This window comes from Trichechus manatus, unplaced genomic scaffold, assembly GCF_000243295.1.
Source record: "Trichechus manatus latirostris isolate Lorelei unplaced genomic scaffold, TriManLat1.0 scaffold00030, whole genome shotgun sequence".
Classification (NCBI taxonomy): domain Eukaryota; kingdom Metazoa; phylum Chordata; class Mammalia; order Sirenia; family Trichechidae; genus Trichechus; species Trichechus manatus.
Genome location: NW_004443966.1, coordinates 19,065,762 through 19,084,828, shown reverse-complemented (window position 1 = coordinate 19,084,828; position 19,067 = coordinate 19,065,762). Strand labels below are relative to the sequence as shown.

The 19,067-nt window shown below is 42.8% G+C and overlaps 1 protein-coding gene across 1 annotated transcript in view; it reads left to right on the top strand.

The window, feature by feature from the left end:
* NPTN (neuroplastin) overlaps positions 1 to 19,067 on the top strand; it is a 75,355-nt gene that overhangs the window by 31,280 nt on the left and 25,008 nt on the right. The window contains exons 2-3 of the mRNA XM_023729821.1: positions 14,993 to 15,164; positions 18,245 to 18,339. Of these exons, the coding sequence (XP_023585589.1) occupies positions 14,993 to 15,164; positions 18,245 to 18,339 (267 nt within the window). The remainder of the gene's footprint in view (positions 1 to 14,992; positions 15,165 to 18,244; positions 18,340 to 19,067) is intronic.

Below are 19,067 nucleotides of genomic sequence, written 5' to 3'. Positions count from 1 at the left end.
TATGGAAGTGGCTGTTATAATTTGTATTTTATTTTGATTATTAGTATGTCTCTTGTCTTTCAAGATTGTGATCTATTTAGGAACAGAGATTATCTTAATTATTGACGGGCACAGTCCTTGGCAAACAGACCCTCAATAAATGGTAATTGAAGGCATGTTCTCAATTTATAGTTTGGTAAACTGAACAAATATAAAAATCATTGTTATAAAGTCATATAGTGAGTGACAGTTGTTTTTTTTTTTTTTTGCTACATCTTTTGGATATGATCACAGACTCAGCTGCTGCCGAGAGTCTTTATATGGTTTCAGAAACATCTTTGTGGCCCCTGTGCCCTTATTTTCTTTCTTTTTGAACAAGTTGAAAATGTTAACAGTTTCATAGTGTGGTCTGTAAACCAGCAGCACCAGCATCACTAGGGAACTTGTTAGAAATGCAGATTCTTAGGTCTCACCCTAGACCACCTGCATCAGAAATTCTAGGGGTGGAGCCCAGCAGTCTATGTTTTAACGAGCCCTCCAAATGATTCTGATGCATGACAGTTTGAGAATCACTGCTCTTGGATTTTGCCATTTAAGAAAAGTTTTGCCTTTGATAATATAATAACATAGTTCCCAGTGTGGTGTCTACTGTAAGCTATTAATTGTTTGTAAATAACTCATCCACCGGGAAGACTAGGACTGTATTACCTTAACATCCTGGGATGTGATTCAAAGATTGAATTTCCCTATGTGCCAAGTACTCGGCTCTGGTTTCTGGGAAAAAGGTTAAAAGGGGCTGTGGGGGTGGCTTCCTACCTCCTGCAGTTGAAATATCTTCTAGATTATATCTAACCCATCAGCTTGGGTTGCTTGTGTTCACTGTCATACTCATGGGGTATATGATGATGGAAGAACGACATGAATCGTATTATCCTTTGGAAGTTTGAGATGAATTGTGTTATCTTTAGCATATAAATCCTGATTGTTGGTGCAGAGTTGTCAGAGACAGAAAGTGAGCTTGTTATCAGAAGTTATATTGAATGTATAGCCAAGTGTTATTTCACAAAAAAGTAATTAGTGTAGGTCAGCTTTTGATACAGTAACTACTCAAGGCTTTTCAGAGTATTCAGCCTTTCCAACAAATTATTTTCATTTTGCCTTTAATAAATCCTAACTGGAGGGCCAAATGAGGCACAGTCCTAAAATCCTCTAACTTAAAAAAAAAAAAAAAAGAATTGTTTCTGGCTTCAAAGCTCCATTTTGGGTGTAGTTCTAGACTGACCCAGACCTATTTTTGACAGTCTTTTGGGATAAGAGAGCTTTTATGAGCATTTGCTGAAATATGTAAGGATTTCTCATTATTAGAACCAAAGTTTTCATTAACAACTCTCTTTGAGATGTAACTGGTTTGTATGCATTTGTCTGTTTTCCTTGCGTGAGACATCCATGGTTTTTAATGTTAGCAAAGCTAGCTTTTTTCCTTTGTGTACCAGCAGTTGGAATACTGCTTATGCCATTTGTGGGGTTATGAAGTGAATTTCCTAGAGTTTCCTAAAAAGATTAGCTTAATAGTAGTTGGTGGTTACTACATTTTCCCACTTGCACACACCTTTAGTTTTTAAAAAGTCATGGTCATTTTGATGTCAGAGTCAAAATGAGACCTGATCTATTATTGGACTCCTGTTGATGCAGTGAGGCCCTGGTCGCGCAGTGGTTAAGCGTTTGGCTGCTAACCAAAAGGTCGGCAGTCTGAATTCACCAGTCGCTCCTTGGAAACCCTATTGGGCAGTTATGCTCTGTCTCGTAGGTTCACTATTGAGTCTGAGGTGAGGAAAACAACGTCGTCAGCCTCAAGCAGGTTTGAACTCCTGCTGATAATTTGCATTTCCATCCCAGATATACTGAATCAGAATCTACAGTTTAAGAAAATCCCCAGGTGATTCTTATGTATAACAAATTTTGAGAACCACTGCTCTGCTAGTGGTTCTCAGAATTGGTCCCTAACCAGCAGCGTTAGCATCCTCTGTAAACTTGTTAGAAATGTAAATTCTCAGCAGGGGTTCAAACTGAACAAACCCAGTTTGAAGCCTTGGTCTTAAGGAATGCTGATAGTGAAGATGTTTACCTGAGTACCACAAAAGCCTAGACTAAGTAAGTGGTGGCTAGGATTTTCTGATAAATAACGTATAAGCAGAGCTTTTAATTTGTTAGAGTCCACGTAAGGATATTTAGGATCTTAGGCAAGTGTTACTTAGCCCTTGGAACATGTTAAACATGCAGGAAGAAATGCAAAAGAGGATCACTTCTGAGCTGATTCTTCTCTTTGCTATTAAACTTTTTCCAGTACCTCCTATTTTTTAGATTTGGTGTCAAGTTCTAGTTTTATATAAGACCCTTTTTTAAAAAACAAGAATTTATTCTAAATCATTTTTATTGATCCCTGGCAACCCTACCATATTTAATGTTACTTTCTGTTTGAAACATGCTTAAATTCTTTGGATCAGTGGTTTTCATTGCTTTTTTCTTCTGGAAAATTGAAAAATTCAGAAAAAGTCACCACAGCAGATACTACTGCCCCTTCCTTCCTCATGGGTGAGTCTCAGAGCCCTGCCACACTGCCTTTGAAGTACTTCAACAGAGCACTCAGGACTGGTTTAGATCATCCTTGAAGTTACAGAGTAGAATTCTTGCATAAAACTGCCATCTTACATTATTACATTCATGGCTTTATAGGTTTACAAAGCAATTTTCATACATTGTTCATATCCATGACCTTATGAAGAAGGTAGCAGCTGTTATCCCCATTTTTCAGATGAGGAGACTTAAGTTTGAAGAAGTTGAAGAGTCCAACCCAGATGTTCTGAACTATGGCTCATTTCCCTATATGGTGAGCTCTTGGCTTAATAGACCCTTATCTGTGTCCACTCATCCAGTAGCAGTACAATTTAGACTTAGGGTATCAAACTTGGTCTGAAACACCACTGAAATTACATGCAAAATTTTGTGTGCATTTTTTTCTGAGATGAGAGGGGCCCATGGCTTTTCATTAGATTTCTAACCTTTTTTTTTTGGTCACTAATCATTGTAAGACCCACAGATCTAGGTAGATCATGATTGCTTAGCTTGTCTGTGGGAGTGTAATAAGACTGAATGAAGATCCCTGTTGAAGTATAGATCAGTCATATCAGATGCTTCTCTGTCCTAAAGTATCATTTGCATAGAGCTTTGGTTTATAGAACGCTTCCACATGTTACGTGATTTTCGTAACTACTGTATAAAGTAGGTGACATTATTCCCATTTTATATCTGAAGAAACTGCTCAAAGTCAAGAGTATTTAAGAAAATTCAGTCTTAAAGTACAAGTAATCTGACACGATCCAAAATTGTGTAACATTTTGTGAATTTACCGTTTAGCCTGCCCAACAGCCAGTATCTTTCCCCCATACGTCATCGTTAAGCAGTCTGATTTGTCATTGGTTGCTTTATTCTTTATTTTTTTAAGGAGAACACTGTACTGCCTCCCTTTCATTATTCTTGGGCTTTCCGTGGTGTCCCAGATTTAATGGCTGACAGCTCTGCCATAATGTTTGCTCATTCCTGAGTCCACATGTGTGTATATGTTGTTACTCTCCCCATTCAGGTTTGCTGTAAGGAGAGGAAGGAATGAAGAATTCATTTCTTTTTCATTGCCTCCTCCAATTAACATTTCTATTCTGTTACTTATTTTATTTGAAAGGTTAAGGCTAATTATTTGTTGTTTCTTGAAGACACTAGATTCCAAGTTAGACCTCATTTCAAATGTAAAGTTTCTTTTTTCCAGCCTGTTGTGGAGCAGTGTTGAAGTCTACTGCACGTGGCCTGTTTGGCATTAGTTTTTCTGGAGACAGATAATAATAGCTAACATTATTAAATACTTAATAAGTGCCATGCACTGTTTATGGAACTTCTGTGTTATCCAGTCCTCACAGTAACCCTATGACGTAGTCACTATTATTAGCCCCATTTTACAAATTAGGGAGATAAAGCTCAGAGAGGTTAGATCACTTGCCTAAGGTAACACCGATAGTGACAGAATCTGGATGTGAACTGAGGCAGTCTGATTTTAGAGTTTGCTGCTTTTAATCAATAAACTATATAGTCTTTTGGTGCTAACTAGATTTAGCTATTTCTCTAAAGCTGAAGGCCAGTTAATACCTACCGAACAGATTCCTTTAAGCCTTTATTTCAGAATATAGGGTGTGCCCTGGCTTAGAAGTTAGTGATGGAAATGATCTTCATTTCTAAGCTGCTGTCATTTCTGCCTGATAGGGGAAGCTGTGAAAGTAGTGGATTTGAATTTGGAAAATGCTTTGTAATTGCTGCCACCTTTACTTAGAGATTAGACTAATCCATGAGATCAGACCCACATACCTCCTTCCTGCTGCAGAATTCAGGTTACCCCATTTCTGTCCACTCCCAGGGCCTCAGGCCTGTCTTGCCCTTGGTTGGTAGGTGTGGAATGGGTGCGGAGGGACTTAGGACCTGCCTTTGGTGTATTAGAATAGGGACAAACAAACTGGTTCTATTAACAGCAAGGATAGGCAGGCTGTACAGAGCCTGTGTGTGTTCAAGTCTTACTGCAGTTAAGGCATTCAGACAGATTGGAAGTCCTCATAGACCCTGTAACCGGAAGTTAGATGTCAGTGGCTCTTGCTCAGTCTTTCTGCTTTTTGAGGTAGATGATTTGAGCGTGTGAGTGTGTGTGTGTTAGAAATGCTCCTGTGTCCTTGGCTGTCATTTCCTCTTTACCGTGAGGCATGAAGGAGAACACAGCAGGAGCCACCCACAGGAATAGTGATGAGAGGGCCTTGAAGGGAACAGCTGTTTTATTAAAATAAAATTTAAAAAGTAATAGAAGCAGGCTCGATTTAAAGGCCTGGCCTTAGCAGTAGTCAGCTGAGGGAGAAGGGAGAGAAGTTAGCCTTATCACCAGTGATTGCCCTGGAGGTAGATGAGAATTTCCTCTGGAAAAAGCTCTGGTGGCCTCTCCAGTATGGGGCTAGGCTAGCTTTTTGCTGACTTAGGGCATATGTAAAAGCACTTTTCTTGGGATTTGGGCTCAACTTGCTCTCTTGTGTTCCCTTTTTCTTCTCACCCTCTGTGCGTATCTACACATCCAGGCTTCCTGCCAGAGAGCTCCTCTTTTCCTCCGGCTGCTAGCCCCAGCTGTCATCTTTGCATCCCATCCCCCACCCCGGTTATGCAATTTTATATTACACTTTTCTCGTTTTGCTGCCTCCAGTTTTTGTGCTCTGCCTGCCATCCCCCACCCCCAGCTGCCAGCCCCTCCTTTCCCCAATGCCAGCCGTTAAGTTCCCCTCTTTACCGTTGTTGAACTGATCAGTCTGATATTAGTACTTTATCAGAACTGTTTGAGGTCTGAGGTCAGTCACTGATGCGATGGGTGGAGATTATGGGGGTGGGAAGCAGGGTGGGAGGCTTTTCTGGAATGGAGTCTCTTTCCAAAATACTGGATGTGCCTTGACCTGGAGATCCAACAGATGCCTCGGCTGCATACCCAACTTTAGGCAGTTGGGTATGCGCATGCTGAGGGCACATATTTGTTTGAAAGTCCTTGGTAATGAAAGGCAGGGTAGTGAGTCAGGCTCCGAGCTGCCTTCCTTCTGCTGTTGCTGAGAGCTGCTGCTTCTCTTCTGAATTGGAGCTAATTTTGGACGGCTAATGAGGTAGATGGTTGCTAATATCTTTCCCTTGCTAATTGTGATTTCACAGTGCTGTGTAGAGAAGTTGTTTTTTTGTTTTTTCCTTTTCCCTGCTGCTAGATAGGGAGATAGATCTGTTTTCATGATTTTTGATGTGTTCAGCTATCAAGGAATCTCCTAGTTGGTTTGTTTAGAGACAGCATGGTGTATTGGAAAGAACTCTAGACTAAGGGCTGGAAGACCTGGGTTCTAGTCCCAGTTCCACTAAGGATTAGTCACTAAGTGATCCTGGGCAAGTCTTGATCCTATTTCTGCGTCTATCCTATAAACCTTGTGGAATTATGTGAACGAAATGAGATGGGATATATGTGGAAGCACTTTGTAGACTGTAAAGTTTTATAAAAATTGACGGTGCTGCCCTTTATTTAGCCTCTGACCCGAACAGCAGAGAAATGCATCTGATGTCTTTTGAACAGCCTTCCTCCTATGAAGCCAGCCTTCTCAAGAGCATGGCGTTTGAATCATCAGAACAAGGGGGGCAGTCTTGCCTGCTTAACCATCTTTTGTTTCCTCACTGTTAGCCCCTCATTCCCCTCCCCCACCTCATACAGTTGCTTTAGGAACTCTTTGATCCCAGGTGCCTTTCCATTCTTTAATACGATTATAGCTTCAGGAGTTAGTGATCATAGCGTGCTGAACATTCCAGTAGACAGTTCCTAGCTTTTTGTGGCTGGGAACTCTTAATTAATTAATTTAATTAAGTGGTCACGAAGCATACTTATTAACTTTTAAATATGTACAAACGCTTTCTCCAGCCTAGTAAGACCCATTGACCGCAGGTGTGGAAAGTGTGGAGGCCATGCTTTGGCTGTAGACTCATCTGGATTCTGGGCAGGACTCTAACATATTAGCTGTGACTGTGGACAGAGTACTTAACTTTTCGGGCCTTAGTTTCTACATCTTTTAAGGAGATTATGATGGCACCTATTTTATAAGACAGTTGCGAGGATTAAGTGAGATAATGAACATGAAGTGCTTAGCACATTGCCTAGAGCCTTGGTGGCATTGTGGTTAAGAGCTCGGCTGCTGACCAAAAGGTTGGCAGTTCAAATCCACCACCTGCTCCTTGGAAACTCTATGGGGCAGTGCTACTCTGTCCTGTAGGGTCGCTATGAGTCGGAATTGGCTCGACAACAGGTTTTGGTTTAGTTAGCACATTACCTAACACATATAACAGAAAATGTTACATGTTGATTGATATACATATTTAATAATAACTATTATTATTATGACCTTTGAAGAGAATACAGAAAGATATCCATTCTTAGTGTTTTAAGGGATTTTTATCTTGATTTTAAATAAGCTGGTTTAAATATACGTCATATAATTTATTAATTGAAAGACCATTTCTGACTTAGTCTCATTTTCCTCTGCAGAAATAGGAAATTAAACAAAATCAGATCAGCATTCCTTCCTCCCTCATCTTTCTTGCCCAGGGGTGTGGTATCAGGTAGAGTGACTTGCTCAGTTCTGTGCGAATAACGTTCAGGCAGTTTCTCAACTAGCTTCGAATTGTGTGGTGTTGGAATTTGGGATTACACTGGAATTGGATGGGCTCTTGGTGGTTCTGAACATACTTGCTGGCACCCCTTTTATGTTGGTGCTGTCAACAGATTGATAAACAGGCTAATTCAGAAGCGAAAGAATACAAACCAAACCTACTAACAGATTTGCAGGGCATAATTAAGGGCATAGTCACAGCATTTGAGAGGACATAACTCCTCAAGTTCATAGAGAATGTGAGGAGACCATTTGTGATTTCCACTTAATGGTCAAGAATATGATTAAAATAGAGTAATACTCTTTACTGCTCTCTAGGGATTTACTGATTTCCAGTGTTCTATGGTGATGCAACCAGTAATAAAATGAACGGAACCAGCTTCTTTTACCTGTCCCTTTATATAGTTGGCATTGACATTGACCGGTGGGCAGATGGCAGTTTGCAAGACGGACTGAGACATGGCTCCCTGGATACCACTCTGGGGAAGTGAGCACTGTGTGCTGCTCTTCATGCAGGGGCTTGGTGTTTCCTTTCTGTAATTCTGAAACTTCCCCTGTGTCTGAGAATGATAGCTTTTTGACTTTTGGGGTGCCTCTGGTAGATAGTTCCTTACAGGAACTGACACTGGATCTGAAGAGGTGGTTTAGAATGGTATTTTCGAGGCAGAGCGTTTAGTCTAAGCCTGTTAATTACTGCATTCCCACTCTTCCCAGATCCGAATGTTTCATGAATTGAAGGACTAGTATGAATTTGGAGGTCTTGACCTCTGCTTGTTTAAGTATAGTACCTCATTTACCATTCCTGGAGTCCCTGGGTGGTACAAACAGTTGATGCACTCAGCTGCTAAGAGGATGGAGGTTTGAGTCCACCCAGAGGCACCTTGGAAGAAAGGCCTGGTAGTCTGCTTCTGAAAAGTCAGCCATTGAAAACCCTATGGAGCAGAGTTCTACTCTGACACAGTAGGGTTATTCTGAGTCACAGTCGACCCAACAGCATCTGGTTTGTTTTTTTACCATTTTTGGGTCCATGGAGTGGGGTTTATCTCTGAAAGCAAATACTACCATCGATATAAACAGAAATTTCTTTAACAGCCTGCATTTTCAACCAGCCCTGTTACATCTTTGGCTTCTAGATGATAGGAAAATCGTTTCATTTAATTCATAACCTCTCCTCTGGAATATTCTCAGTCTGATGTTGGCAGATCCTGGCCCCACTCTGTGCTCACTGCAGAGGGGCAGGCTTGGCCCATGAGCTAGACTTTCCAAGGGAAGTTGCCCAACCACTGAGAGTACCCTCCTTTAGGTTCTTGCCGAGTACTTTAGTACACTGCCTGAATTGGTAGACATGGTGAACAGCTGAGGTGGAGTGAATGGGTAAGAGCATGCTTGCACTGTGATTAGTTTGCTATGGATCCAACTCCCAAGTTTTTCAAAGAAGCCTGGATTTTTCTTACTCTTTCTGCCATTGCCACCTTGTCTTATGGAAGTGTAACCTGAAGCAAATTGTGGGCAAGTGGAAGCAATTATCAACTTCAGTTCCTGGGCAGTGCCTGGCAGTGGTTGAGGCCTGGCCTTCACCTTAGAGTTTAGCTCATCAGTCTACATTTCTCATCCTTTTTAAACTGGCTTCTAGCAGCCAGGCAATGCAACTATGTAGAGAAAGCCTGTCAAGTACTGTGGTTATTTCTAAGACTGGCTTTTCAGGAGGCTTTTCTAGTTGAATGGATTTATGGGATTATGGAGGACATAGTCCCTCCATTCACTGGCAGTGAGTTGGGTTGCTGTTACTGTCGGTTCCACTCCTGAGCTGCTCCCAAAGCACAGACTGTCCTGTCCTCCTGTGCCTGAGGGCCTGCAGTCAGGTAGAAGCTGCCTAGTCATGGACAGCTGGGTGTGGGGAAAGTCTTATCTGAACCCAGGATAGACTCCTGTATGAAAGAAAAATTTGTTGTCCTTTCAGTTGAAATTTCGACTCTGAATCCCAAGAGAAGGTGCCAGTAGGTCAGTTAACATTCCTTGTTGAGGCTCACAAAGACATTATATCTCTACCAAGTGTCCACCTAACCCAAAAGAGATCCTGACTTGGCATATAAACCTACTGCCGCTTCCTAGTTATCTTTCATCACTTGCTTGAGTTTGGAAAGGTAACGGTTTGTGCTCTGAGAAAAGAGGCTCTTCCCAGAGATGTGAGGCGTTCGTATTCCTGCCAGCTGGGCCCATTGCTAAAATGCTTTCCAGTGGGCTTGCTTCTGCCTGGCCAGCACCTGGGCTGCCCCAGCTTGTAATTAGTCTGCCTTTGCTTCATAAGCTTCCCAGGGTGGTTCTTCTAAAAGCTTGTATGAATTGCTATTACTGTCTCTTTATAGTTTAAAAATGAATCCTTTTTTGTTCTTTGCAACTCATTTGCTTTTTTCCTTTTCTTTTCTTTAAATTTTTATTAACACCTGTTGATTCTTTTTTTTTTTCGGATTGGCCTGTCACTGCATTCCTGCTCCCCCTCCCTCTAGCTGGGTTTGTCAAGTCGCCCATGTCAGAAACTAAGCTCACGGGGGACGCCTTTGAGCTGTACTGTGACGTGGTCGGGAGCCCCACACCAGAGATCCAGTGGTGGTACGCAGAAGTCAACCGGGCAGAGTCTTTCAGACAGCTGTGGGACGGTGCTCGGAAGCGCCGTGTCACCGTTAACACCGCCTACGGGTCAAACGGCGTGAGTGTGCTGAGAATAACCCGGCTCACCTTGGAGGACTCTGGGACTTACGAGTGCAGGGCCAGCAACGACCCCAAGAGGAATGACTTGAGGCAAAACCCTTCCATAACATGGATTCGAGCCCAGGCCACCATAAGCGTCCTTCAGAGTGAGTCCAGCACCCTACAGTAGTAGTACTGTAGTCATTAGAGGTGGCCCGATGCCCTTCCCTTCTGCTTCCTTTCCCTCTTCCCCAGTATGATCACTCACCCCACCCCTTGTCTTGTTTTTCAAACCCACGACCCTTCTGGTTGTAGTGTATAAAAAACATCTGTGGCAACTTTTTTCCCCCCTTCTTTGCCGTCCTTTCTACGTCCTTTATCCTCAACCCTTCTCTGTGTCTTTCTCCTCAGGACAAAGAACTTGGGGAAATCTGTGACTGTCAAAATCAGCTGTGTTGGGGAGAGTTGGGGAGGGAGAACTGGGAAGTTTTTAAAAAAAGTTTAATACTTACAAAACCAGGCAGTCAAACCAGGGTAGAGTTGAAATTGTTTCTTTCTCTCCCCTTTAATTTTGTAGTAGGTTTCCTGCTATCCTTTCGCTGATTGCTTCTCTGGTGCCTTTCTATTTTTGTTTCTCTCCCCAGTCTAACTACTTTTTATTTCTTCTGTTCATCTGTTCGAAGCTCTCTGAGTAGCTGCCTTCACCTCTGTGGTTTATGGTTTTAAGTTTGTTTATGCCCAGCCTTTCCCTCACTGTGACTTGGTGTCATCTTGTTCTGTGATGGGAATGTTGCCATGGGTGCATTGTGGTGGCGTGTTTTGGTTGTTGGGTGGCATGTAAGTTTGGATATTCCCATAGTTTCAGCTTTTTCTTTTCTGAAGCAGTGGCATGTGCTTCTCTGATCACAGCTCTCCATGCAGCAGCCCCTCCTCACTGGTCCAGCCCACTCAGTCTCCTGTCCTCGTAAAAGCAGCAGTGGGAAATTTCCTCCATGCATCTTGCTGTGAGGAGCCAGGTGACACCTAACTGCAAGGTATTTTTTTAAAACCCCACCATGCTGTTTCGAAGTCAGTTGCATTTGATTCCTGTTCACAGACAGTTCAACTTGGATGACTGTTGGCACAGTGCTCCCCAGAAATTGTTTGGAAGCCATGCACAGTGGCCTTTTCTTTGTGGCTTGAAAAAAGAGGTGACTAAATTCCAGCCTGTTTCTGTGAGTGACGGGTGAGCCAAGCTGGCTCGGAATCCTTCCCTTCATCGATCGTAGCAGGCACGAGTGAGATATCAGACACGGGAGCTTTTGTTGCCACTTCTCTTCTGGAAAGTGACTCGCTACTTGTACGGTGGAAAGGAGAGGGAGGGAGAAGCCACCACAGAGCCAGTGCTCTCACCCAGGGAAATGTCTAGCCCCACATCAGACCTGTTTATAATCGAGGGGAAGTTCTCTGTTTAATGGAAAGATCCTCTGGGTTTTTCACCTTCTCTTCAAGGACTCAATGAGAGACTCATAGCTAGTTCCAGCTTAAAGAACCAATTGATTTAGAGAGAATAAGCCAAAATAGTAAAATACATTTATGAGGAACTTGCTAATGACATAGGAGGTAATATGACTTTGACTCCGTATTCTTACAAGGAAAGTAAGACAGTATCTGTTCCTTATAGCAACTCAGAAGATCCTCCTATGAAAAAAAAGAGGCCTCAGAAGAGAGAGAGGAGAGGCTGCTGCAGTTGGCACTACTGAGTCAGAGAACCTGCTTCTGGAAAGGGGAAAAGAAAATCTTGTCTGTGTGAAAATGGGGAACACTAACCCAGCGATTGTTCTTTTTTTTAACAGTTTTTTCCCCTGCACGCCTCCTTTTCCTGCCCCCTTGCTCCTTTGCTTATAAAACAGAATTACCCAAATGGCCACAAACATCTGTAGAAGTTTATAGGCGTGGACTGGGCTGGGTATTTGGTTACTTGTACTTCCAGGAGCCTGACTCAAGTAGACAAATAGCTAGAAAGGCCATGCCTGAGGACTAGAAAAAAGACAAGGCTTTGGGACACCCACCTACCAGCCTGGAGAGTACCTAGCATTCCCCTAGTTACTTGGAAGCAGGCTTCCTAACTTGAGGGGTATTTGCATGTTGTTGAACCAAACCCTGCCTAGTTCAGTCTCTTCCACAGACTTCCCTATCAGTCATTTAACCTTAGTTAAATGTTTTGGGGAACCAGGCTGCTGTTGCTTTTTTTTTTTTTTCCTGTTCTTTTTAAATCCCTGAATTCAACTCTAATTGTGTTGTTTTATGATCTCAGCATCACCAAGGACATTTGCTTCCAGGGGGAGATTGAAGTCTTCCATCTAAGACTGGCGTCCTGGCAATACTTCCCACAGCTCCTTGAGTAATGTAAGGCAGGAATAGAAATGTGCCCAGTTTCTGGGGTATCTCTCTGGCCATAGCACGTTCCACCACGCACGCATGATAAGCTTAAGGGTCTCTTACCCCCTGCTTCTAAACAGGAGTCAGCTGCAGTTGAAAAAAATGAGTTTCTACTAAATGGTCATCTGTCTTGGACTTTCACTGGGCCATCGTTGGCCACAGGGAAAAAAGCCTCACCTTCATCGTGGTGCAGAGTGCAGATGTGGCACTGTGGCCAAGGAGCTTGGTCCAGGACTGCTCTCCATATACAGCAATCACAGGAGGCAGGTAACCCCACCCCACAGCCCTCCTAGGGTGCCGAATCATATTTAAACCTATTTAAATTATCCTACTTGCTCCCAGCTGACACGCTCCTGAATTGTTAACACTTAAAGGAAAAAGTGCTTTCCTTTGTCTTCCAAGAATTCTTGGCAGAAAGTCTACCAGGTTGCTTTCATCAGCTTCTTCATCTCCCTAAGCTGCAGTGGTCATTTGCATCGCCACAGGTAAGAGTAGCATTTACTTTGGCCTTGTATGTAAACATCTGGAAGCTCATGGCCTCATTCTTTGAGTTCACCCTTTCTCAGTGCAGTCTGAGAGGAAGAACCAGAAGGAGAGTCCCAAGTGGGACAGGAAATGAAATTGGATAATAAAAATTCAGTAAAAATCTGAAAGTGTGTTTGGTTTTAATGCTGCCTTTATATTTTTTAATTTCTCTTCTGTGGAGTACTGGTTCTATCTTTTTCTCTCTTTTGTGTTTTTGCTTGGTTTTGAGTTTTCTTGGAATTGTGATGCTTTCTGCTGATGGTGTGTGTGCGCCTTCCATTGCAGGATTTGCAGCCATTCTGCGCGACTTCTTAAGGCCCAGGGATTTGGCTTTTGTCCAGTGTGTTTTGGAAACCATGGGACACCACTGCGCTAACGTGTTTACATGCATCTGCTTCTGTCTTAGTGGCTGCTATGCCTCCATTATTTGTACATAGAGACCCTGTTGGATGTTACCAATAAGGACCAGTGCTGAATGGAAGATAACTACTGTCTTTTTGTCAGAGTTGGGAAATGAACTGATTTGTTAATTGAAGCAAACTTGAGGATTTGCATTATTTCTCACAAGTTTCTTTGAAGGTTCTGGCTCTACAATCAGAAATGTTACATTGCTTAGGAGGTCCTGGGGTATTACATTTTTCAAGTATCCCATGATTTCCCCCATCTTCTCTCCCTCCCTGTAAAACAAGCAAAACTTAGTTGCAGTGGAGGGAGAGAGTTCTGTCCTCAAGAGTAAGATTCAGCACTATACTGCATAAAATAGTCTCAGGTAGCTGCTATGGAGTTGTAGACAGGAAGTAGCCTGGTACAGGGAAATGGGAAGCCGGTCAAGGATTTCTGAGAAAGAATTGAAAATAAAAATAAAAAGAAATACTTCTAATTTGGATGGGAAAAGATGTTAGTTTAGATCTCACCTGATAATGTTTGACCAAAGTAGGGAAAGAACTAAGCCTGGGAAGAGATTAAAGACAGATAACACGCTTTGACTTTAATACTAGTGACGGATTTTAAAGTGCTTTAAAGATGAACCTTCTAGGAATGATATAGTGTGACTGAAAGATTTCTGCTCGATGTGATATGATATTTGACTCAAATTGGTTATTTTTGTAGATACTGAACTAGGGATCCCAGGTTATCTAGCCTAGGAGAGAACAAGGAGGCCAAGTATACACCTTGCACTAGGGTGGAAGTTGGGGGGTGTTTTGGGGTGGGGGGCAGGAATAGAGAACTCAATCAGATGTGTTTTCTAGGCTCAGCTTTGCCACTATATTTGTGGCCTTGAGCAAGGCATTTCACCTTTCTAGCTCTGAAAGAGTGGGATTCAGTTAACTCCAAGGGCCTTTTAGCTCTAAAATTCTAGGAGCCCATAGTACGAACACATATTGCACTCTGGTTATGATTATATTATCTCAGATTGGAATGTGTTTTCAAGTGCAATTCTGAAAAAATTTTGTTTTGGGGTTATATATGGGCTGGTGAGAAGAACTGATAGTTCCTTAAGAATTCTGCCTTGGCAAAATTCAGGAAATGCAATTAGACTTCCAACAGGAAATTTGCTTTTAGGATCTACAGTGTCTTTTTCTGCATAAATATTGGCCATGGCTGGTTTGCCATAGAAGGTTTATCAGATTTAAATATGGGGAAAGCCATACACGTATTATGTAATTATACCTGTTACTGTTCCAAGGCCTAGTGACTCCATAGGGAGTTTATGACTTATATAAACGATACTGCCTTTGTCTTCAGAACTGCAAGGTGGAGCCTGGTTTTCTAAATTGAAGCTGAATCAGTTGGTGGTTCCTATATTATAAAAAGGTGGTATTCAAAAGTGTAAGTGGATTGTTGCCAGTACAAGTAAAAGTACCCGTAATGCTCCCATTCTTTCACGTCTAGGCCAACTGGTCTTCAGGCTGTTGTCTGCGCTAGTGGTCATTTGCTTATAATCATCGTTTCTCCTTTCTTGACTTCCTCCAAAGTGGTAAAGTGAAATTCCTCATGTGGTCCTGTCTGCCCTCCCTCTTTTTCTAGTCTCCCCCTCCTACCCCATCCAACTCGCAGGCCAGGGATGCAGAGGATGGAAGGTTATGGCCCCCTATCATTGTTCATTCTTATTACAGAGCCAAGGATTGTCACCAGTGAAGAGGTCATTATTCGAGAAAGCCCTGTCCTCCCCATCACCCTGCAGTGTAACCTCACCTCCAGCTCTCACACCCTTACATACAGCTACTGGACAAAGAATGGGGTAGAACTGACAGCCCATCAGAAGAATGTCAGCAGCATGGAACACAGGTGAGAGGGGCTAGCAAGCCATCTGCCTAAGTGATCTTTCCACTGGGTAGACACCCTAGTGAATTACCTTTTAGAAATGTCGAATATTGTCAAGGGGTCCCTGGGTGGCACAAACGGTTAAGTACTTGACTATTAACCTAGATGTTGGTGGTTCGAACCCACCTAGAGGCACCTCTGAAAACCCTGTGGAGCACGGTTCTACTCTGGCACACTTGGGGTCACCATGAGTCAGAATCGACTCAAAGGCAACAAGTCTTTTTCTTTTCTTTTTTTAAATCGTCATAACCTGATCAAGACCATTGGATACAGCGATGAGAGCCTGAAAATATCCTTTGAAGAAAAGGGGATATTTGCTGGTTGGAGTTACCTGGCACCAAAAAGATTTGGTGCTTTTTAGAATGTCTAGAACACATGGCACCTCACTCATCTTTCAGACTAGTTTGTTCCTGGTTGAAACTGTTTTAGAGGATCAGCTAATCTGCTTGGCAGAATGATGCACTGCAAAGAAAGTGCTGGAGTGGGACCAGGAAGACCTGTGTACCCAGTAGTGACAGGGACATCGTACATTTTTTGCAACATTGAGATCTTTTCATATCCTTTATTTTATTTGATCCACGTGAGTTTATGAGAGGAAGCTGTTCTATTTTTCAGATGCAGAAACTTAAGACTGTAAAAGAGTAACTCTTGGCTGTGTTCCAGGCCACATGCTGTGTCTAATAAGTATCAGAATCAAGGCTAGAGTCTGTGTCTTCTGACTTTGTAGAATCTAGATCATTGGTTTTTTTCTGCTCTACCATACCGTCTAGTGGCAAGTCAGTTAACCCATCTGCACCATAGTTTCTTGGAAATAACAGCCTCAGTCAGATCCTTACAGCCTGGAAAGGATTAATCAGATGGAGGTACTAGGTAAATTGAAAGGCATTTATTCTTGGTTTGCCCATTAGTTTTACAAGCTTGTTTTTTATAATACCTCTTTCAAGGTAGCAGACATCCAATCATGCTTCTATTGGGTCTTGTACTATGTCGCCCACAAAGCTTTCAGCTGTAGAACATATACCCTGGCTTTATAAAATGCCTCTTCCCCTCTTTTTTTCTCAGCTTATTTGAAGCTCTCCAGGGGTGTTCTTCATTGCTGGAGCTTTTCAGGGAATCTGTGTCCTCCTGCATTTTTTGGAATAATAACTGCTGAGTCCTTTGGGCCACCTAATTAGTCAGCCATGGAGCCAATCTCAGAACCCTGCTTTTGTCAACCTGTAGGGAACATTTTCCCTTTGCTTTAATTGCTTCCCAATACCTCATCCAGGAAATGGGATGAGGAGAATTTGAACCCATTGGAATGGCCTCAAGCTTGGGAGTCATCTTCCCCAGTCTTTCCCAAAGAACTTAGAGTCAGTCTAAGCCCTGAAGATATAGCTGCTGTCCCCCCTAAACTCTGGAACACTTGGAGTGAAGAGCAGCTTGTGTCTCTTTTCCTGTTGAGAGCGTATTCATTTAAGAAGACGCTGTTTGCGCCAAATTAAGATCTCTTGACAGCTCCTCTCAGAGTGTCGTGCTGCACGGACCTGCTGAGACGACAGTCCTGAGATGGGCTGTCTCTCTCCTTATGCAGCGTTTCTTAACCTGCCTTTCTTTTTTCGGAGTGAACAGGAAGATGGATAAATAGGTTAGGCCTGTCAGTGGGTGTAGTTAAGAGCTTTTTTCAGACATTAACTAGTGCAGTGGAGATTTGACCATCACCAATAGCATATTTTAACCACCGAGCAAAAGAGCAGGAGGCTGGTTCTGCGTAAATGCTTGTTTTCTGAGTTGGAGGCTCTTGTTTCTCTGCTTTCTGTAATACCAACATTCCTGCATGTACTTGGTGTGTGGGTAGGCTAGAGTGGACAGAGTGAGCCAGTGTGAAGCGAGGCCTCAGGCAAGAACGCTCATTTGGGATCACCCGGTGGGATTCAGAAGAGTGCTGTTCTAGCCGTGCACGCTGCTGCAGCCTGCCTGTCACTGCTTCGCTCCGTCTGGATCTCTGCACAGCTCCACTTTGAGATCCTGTTCATTCAGTCATTTGTTTGTTCGTTCGTTCCCCTGCTGCATTCCAGGCACCATGTAGGTACTGGGTATAGAGCCGTACACCAAATAAACAGTGCCTTTTGGTCTGTGGGGAGACGGATATTAATCAAGCAATCAGATAAATGTGTAATTACACATTGTGATAAGTGCTGTTCTAAAGAATTCCGGAGTCGTATAAAAGAATGTGTCAAGGAGGGGGATGTAATTTAGGTTAGGGGTGGGAGGAAGTGATATGTAAGCCAAGACCTGATGGAAAGGAGTTAGAATGGGAAGAGCATTCTATGCAAGGGAACAGCTTGTGTGAGGGTTTTGAGGTAGGAACACATTTGGCACACTGAAAATCTGAAAAGGGACCAGCATGGCCAGAAGGTGGCAGGGGATGAGGCTAGAGAGCTAGGCAAGGCTCAGGTCATGCAGACCTTGGAGTCTGATAAGAATTTAGTTGAGTTGGCATCCCTGTGGCTGATGCTCCAGCGGCAGAGCCTTTTCTTTTTTTTCTTACCACACTTGAAATCCTGTTAGTGAGCAGACTTAGCGAAGCGTATACTACTAAAATACAAGGTGGGAAGAAAATAACTACCAAAACAGGGTCTTTAGAGACGCTCAGAAAAAGGTTTGCTTTTCTTCTGCTCTTGTTTGTCTGGAACCACCAAGTCAGCAAGCAGTTTTTAGTGATGGCTTCTGCTCTATATCTGTATGGGTTATAGAGCTCTGTATAGCCCTCTGTTTTGATTACTTGTTTTTACATGTGTACTTCTCCTAATAGACTGGAGCACCTTGAGGCTTGGGGCCATGTATTATCCCATCTTTTTGTTCCTGCCACCCAGGAAGGAGTAAGGCATTAAGGTTTGGGGATACAAAGGGGGAAGTTTTTGCTTTTAGTTAGGGGGAGGTGAGTTGCATTAAGGGGCAGGATTTGGAGAGCAGGATCCCTGGTTGCCCCATTGATTCTTCTTTTGTTATAGAATTTGACTCCTCCCAGACTCCTCACTTGGTTTTTCTTCTCATCTCTGCAGGATCTCTAAGCCGAGAGCTGAGGATTCAGGAGAATACCACTGCGTATTTCACTTTCTCAGTGCTCCTAAAGCAAATGCCACCATTGAAGTCAAAGGTACAATCCAAAAGAGCCTGCGGTTTGAGCCTCTCACTGTCCTTCCGAGACACTGCTTGGTCTGGACTCCCACTCTTCAAGCACTTCTTGTTTCCGCTACAAGAGACAGTATAACGTTATGGTTAGGACACATCTCAGGAGCCCAGCTGACTGGTGTTAAATCCCAGCCCCATCATTTACTAGTGTGTGACCTTGGGCAAGTTTTTAACTTCTCTGTGCTTAATTTCCATCATTTGTAAAATGAGGATATCAACAGAACCTACCTTACAAGGTTGTTAGGGGATTAAATAAGTTAATATAGTAGGTTAAACTATATAAAATTGATGTTTTTGTATGTCAAAAATGTTTGAATATTGGCAGTTTCATATGATTCAACCTTATGTAAAGCTCTTAGAACAGTGCCTTACTATTATCGTTACATAGGTTTCTCCAGTGGGCCAGCAGGATTTGGGAAAGTCCAGCGTGCAGGGTGAACATAGCTGTGTGTGGATAAGTCATTAGACTTTTAATAGAAACCCCGTGGGTGCCTGGCATCTTCAAGACGAGGCTGTAGCTGAAAGTACGAAGAAGGACAAATAGAACTGTAAAAGTTGGAGCTATGCTTCATATCATTAATACCAGCTTTCCCATGTTATTCCAGAGAAGCAACTGAAAACCGAAACCACTAGCTCTGCCGCACAGTAAGTTTGTGGCAGAGCTAGTATAGAACCCAGGTATTCCGACCCCCA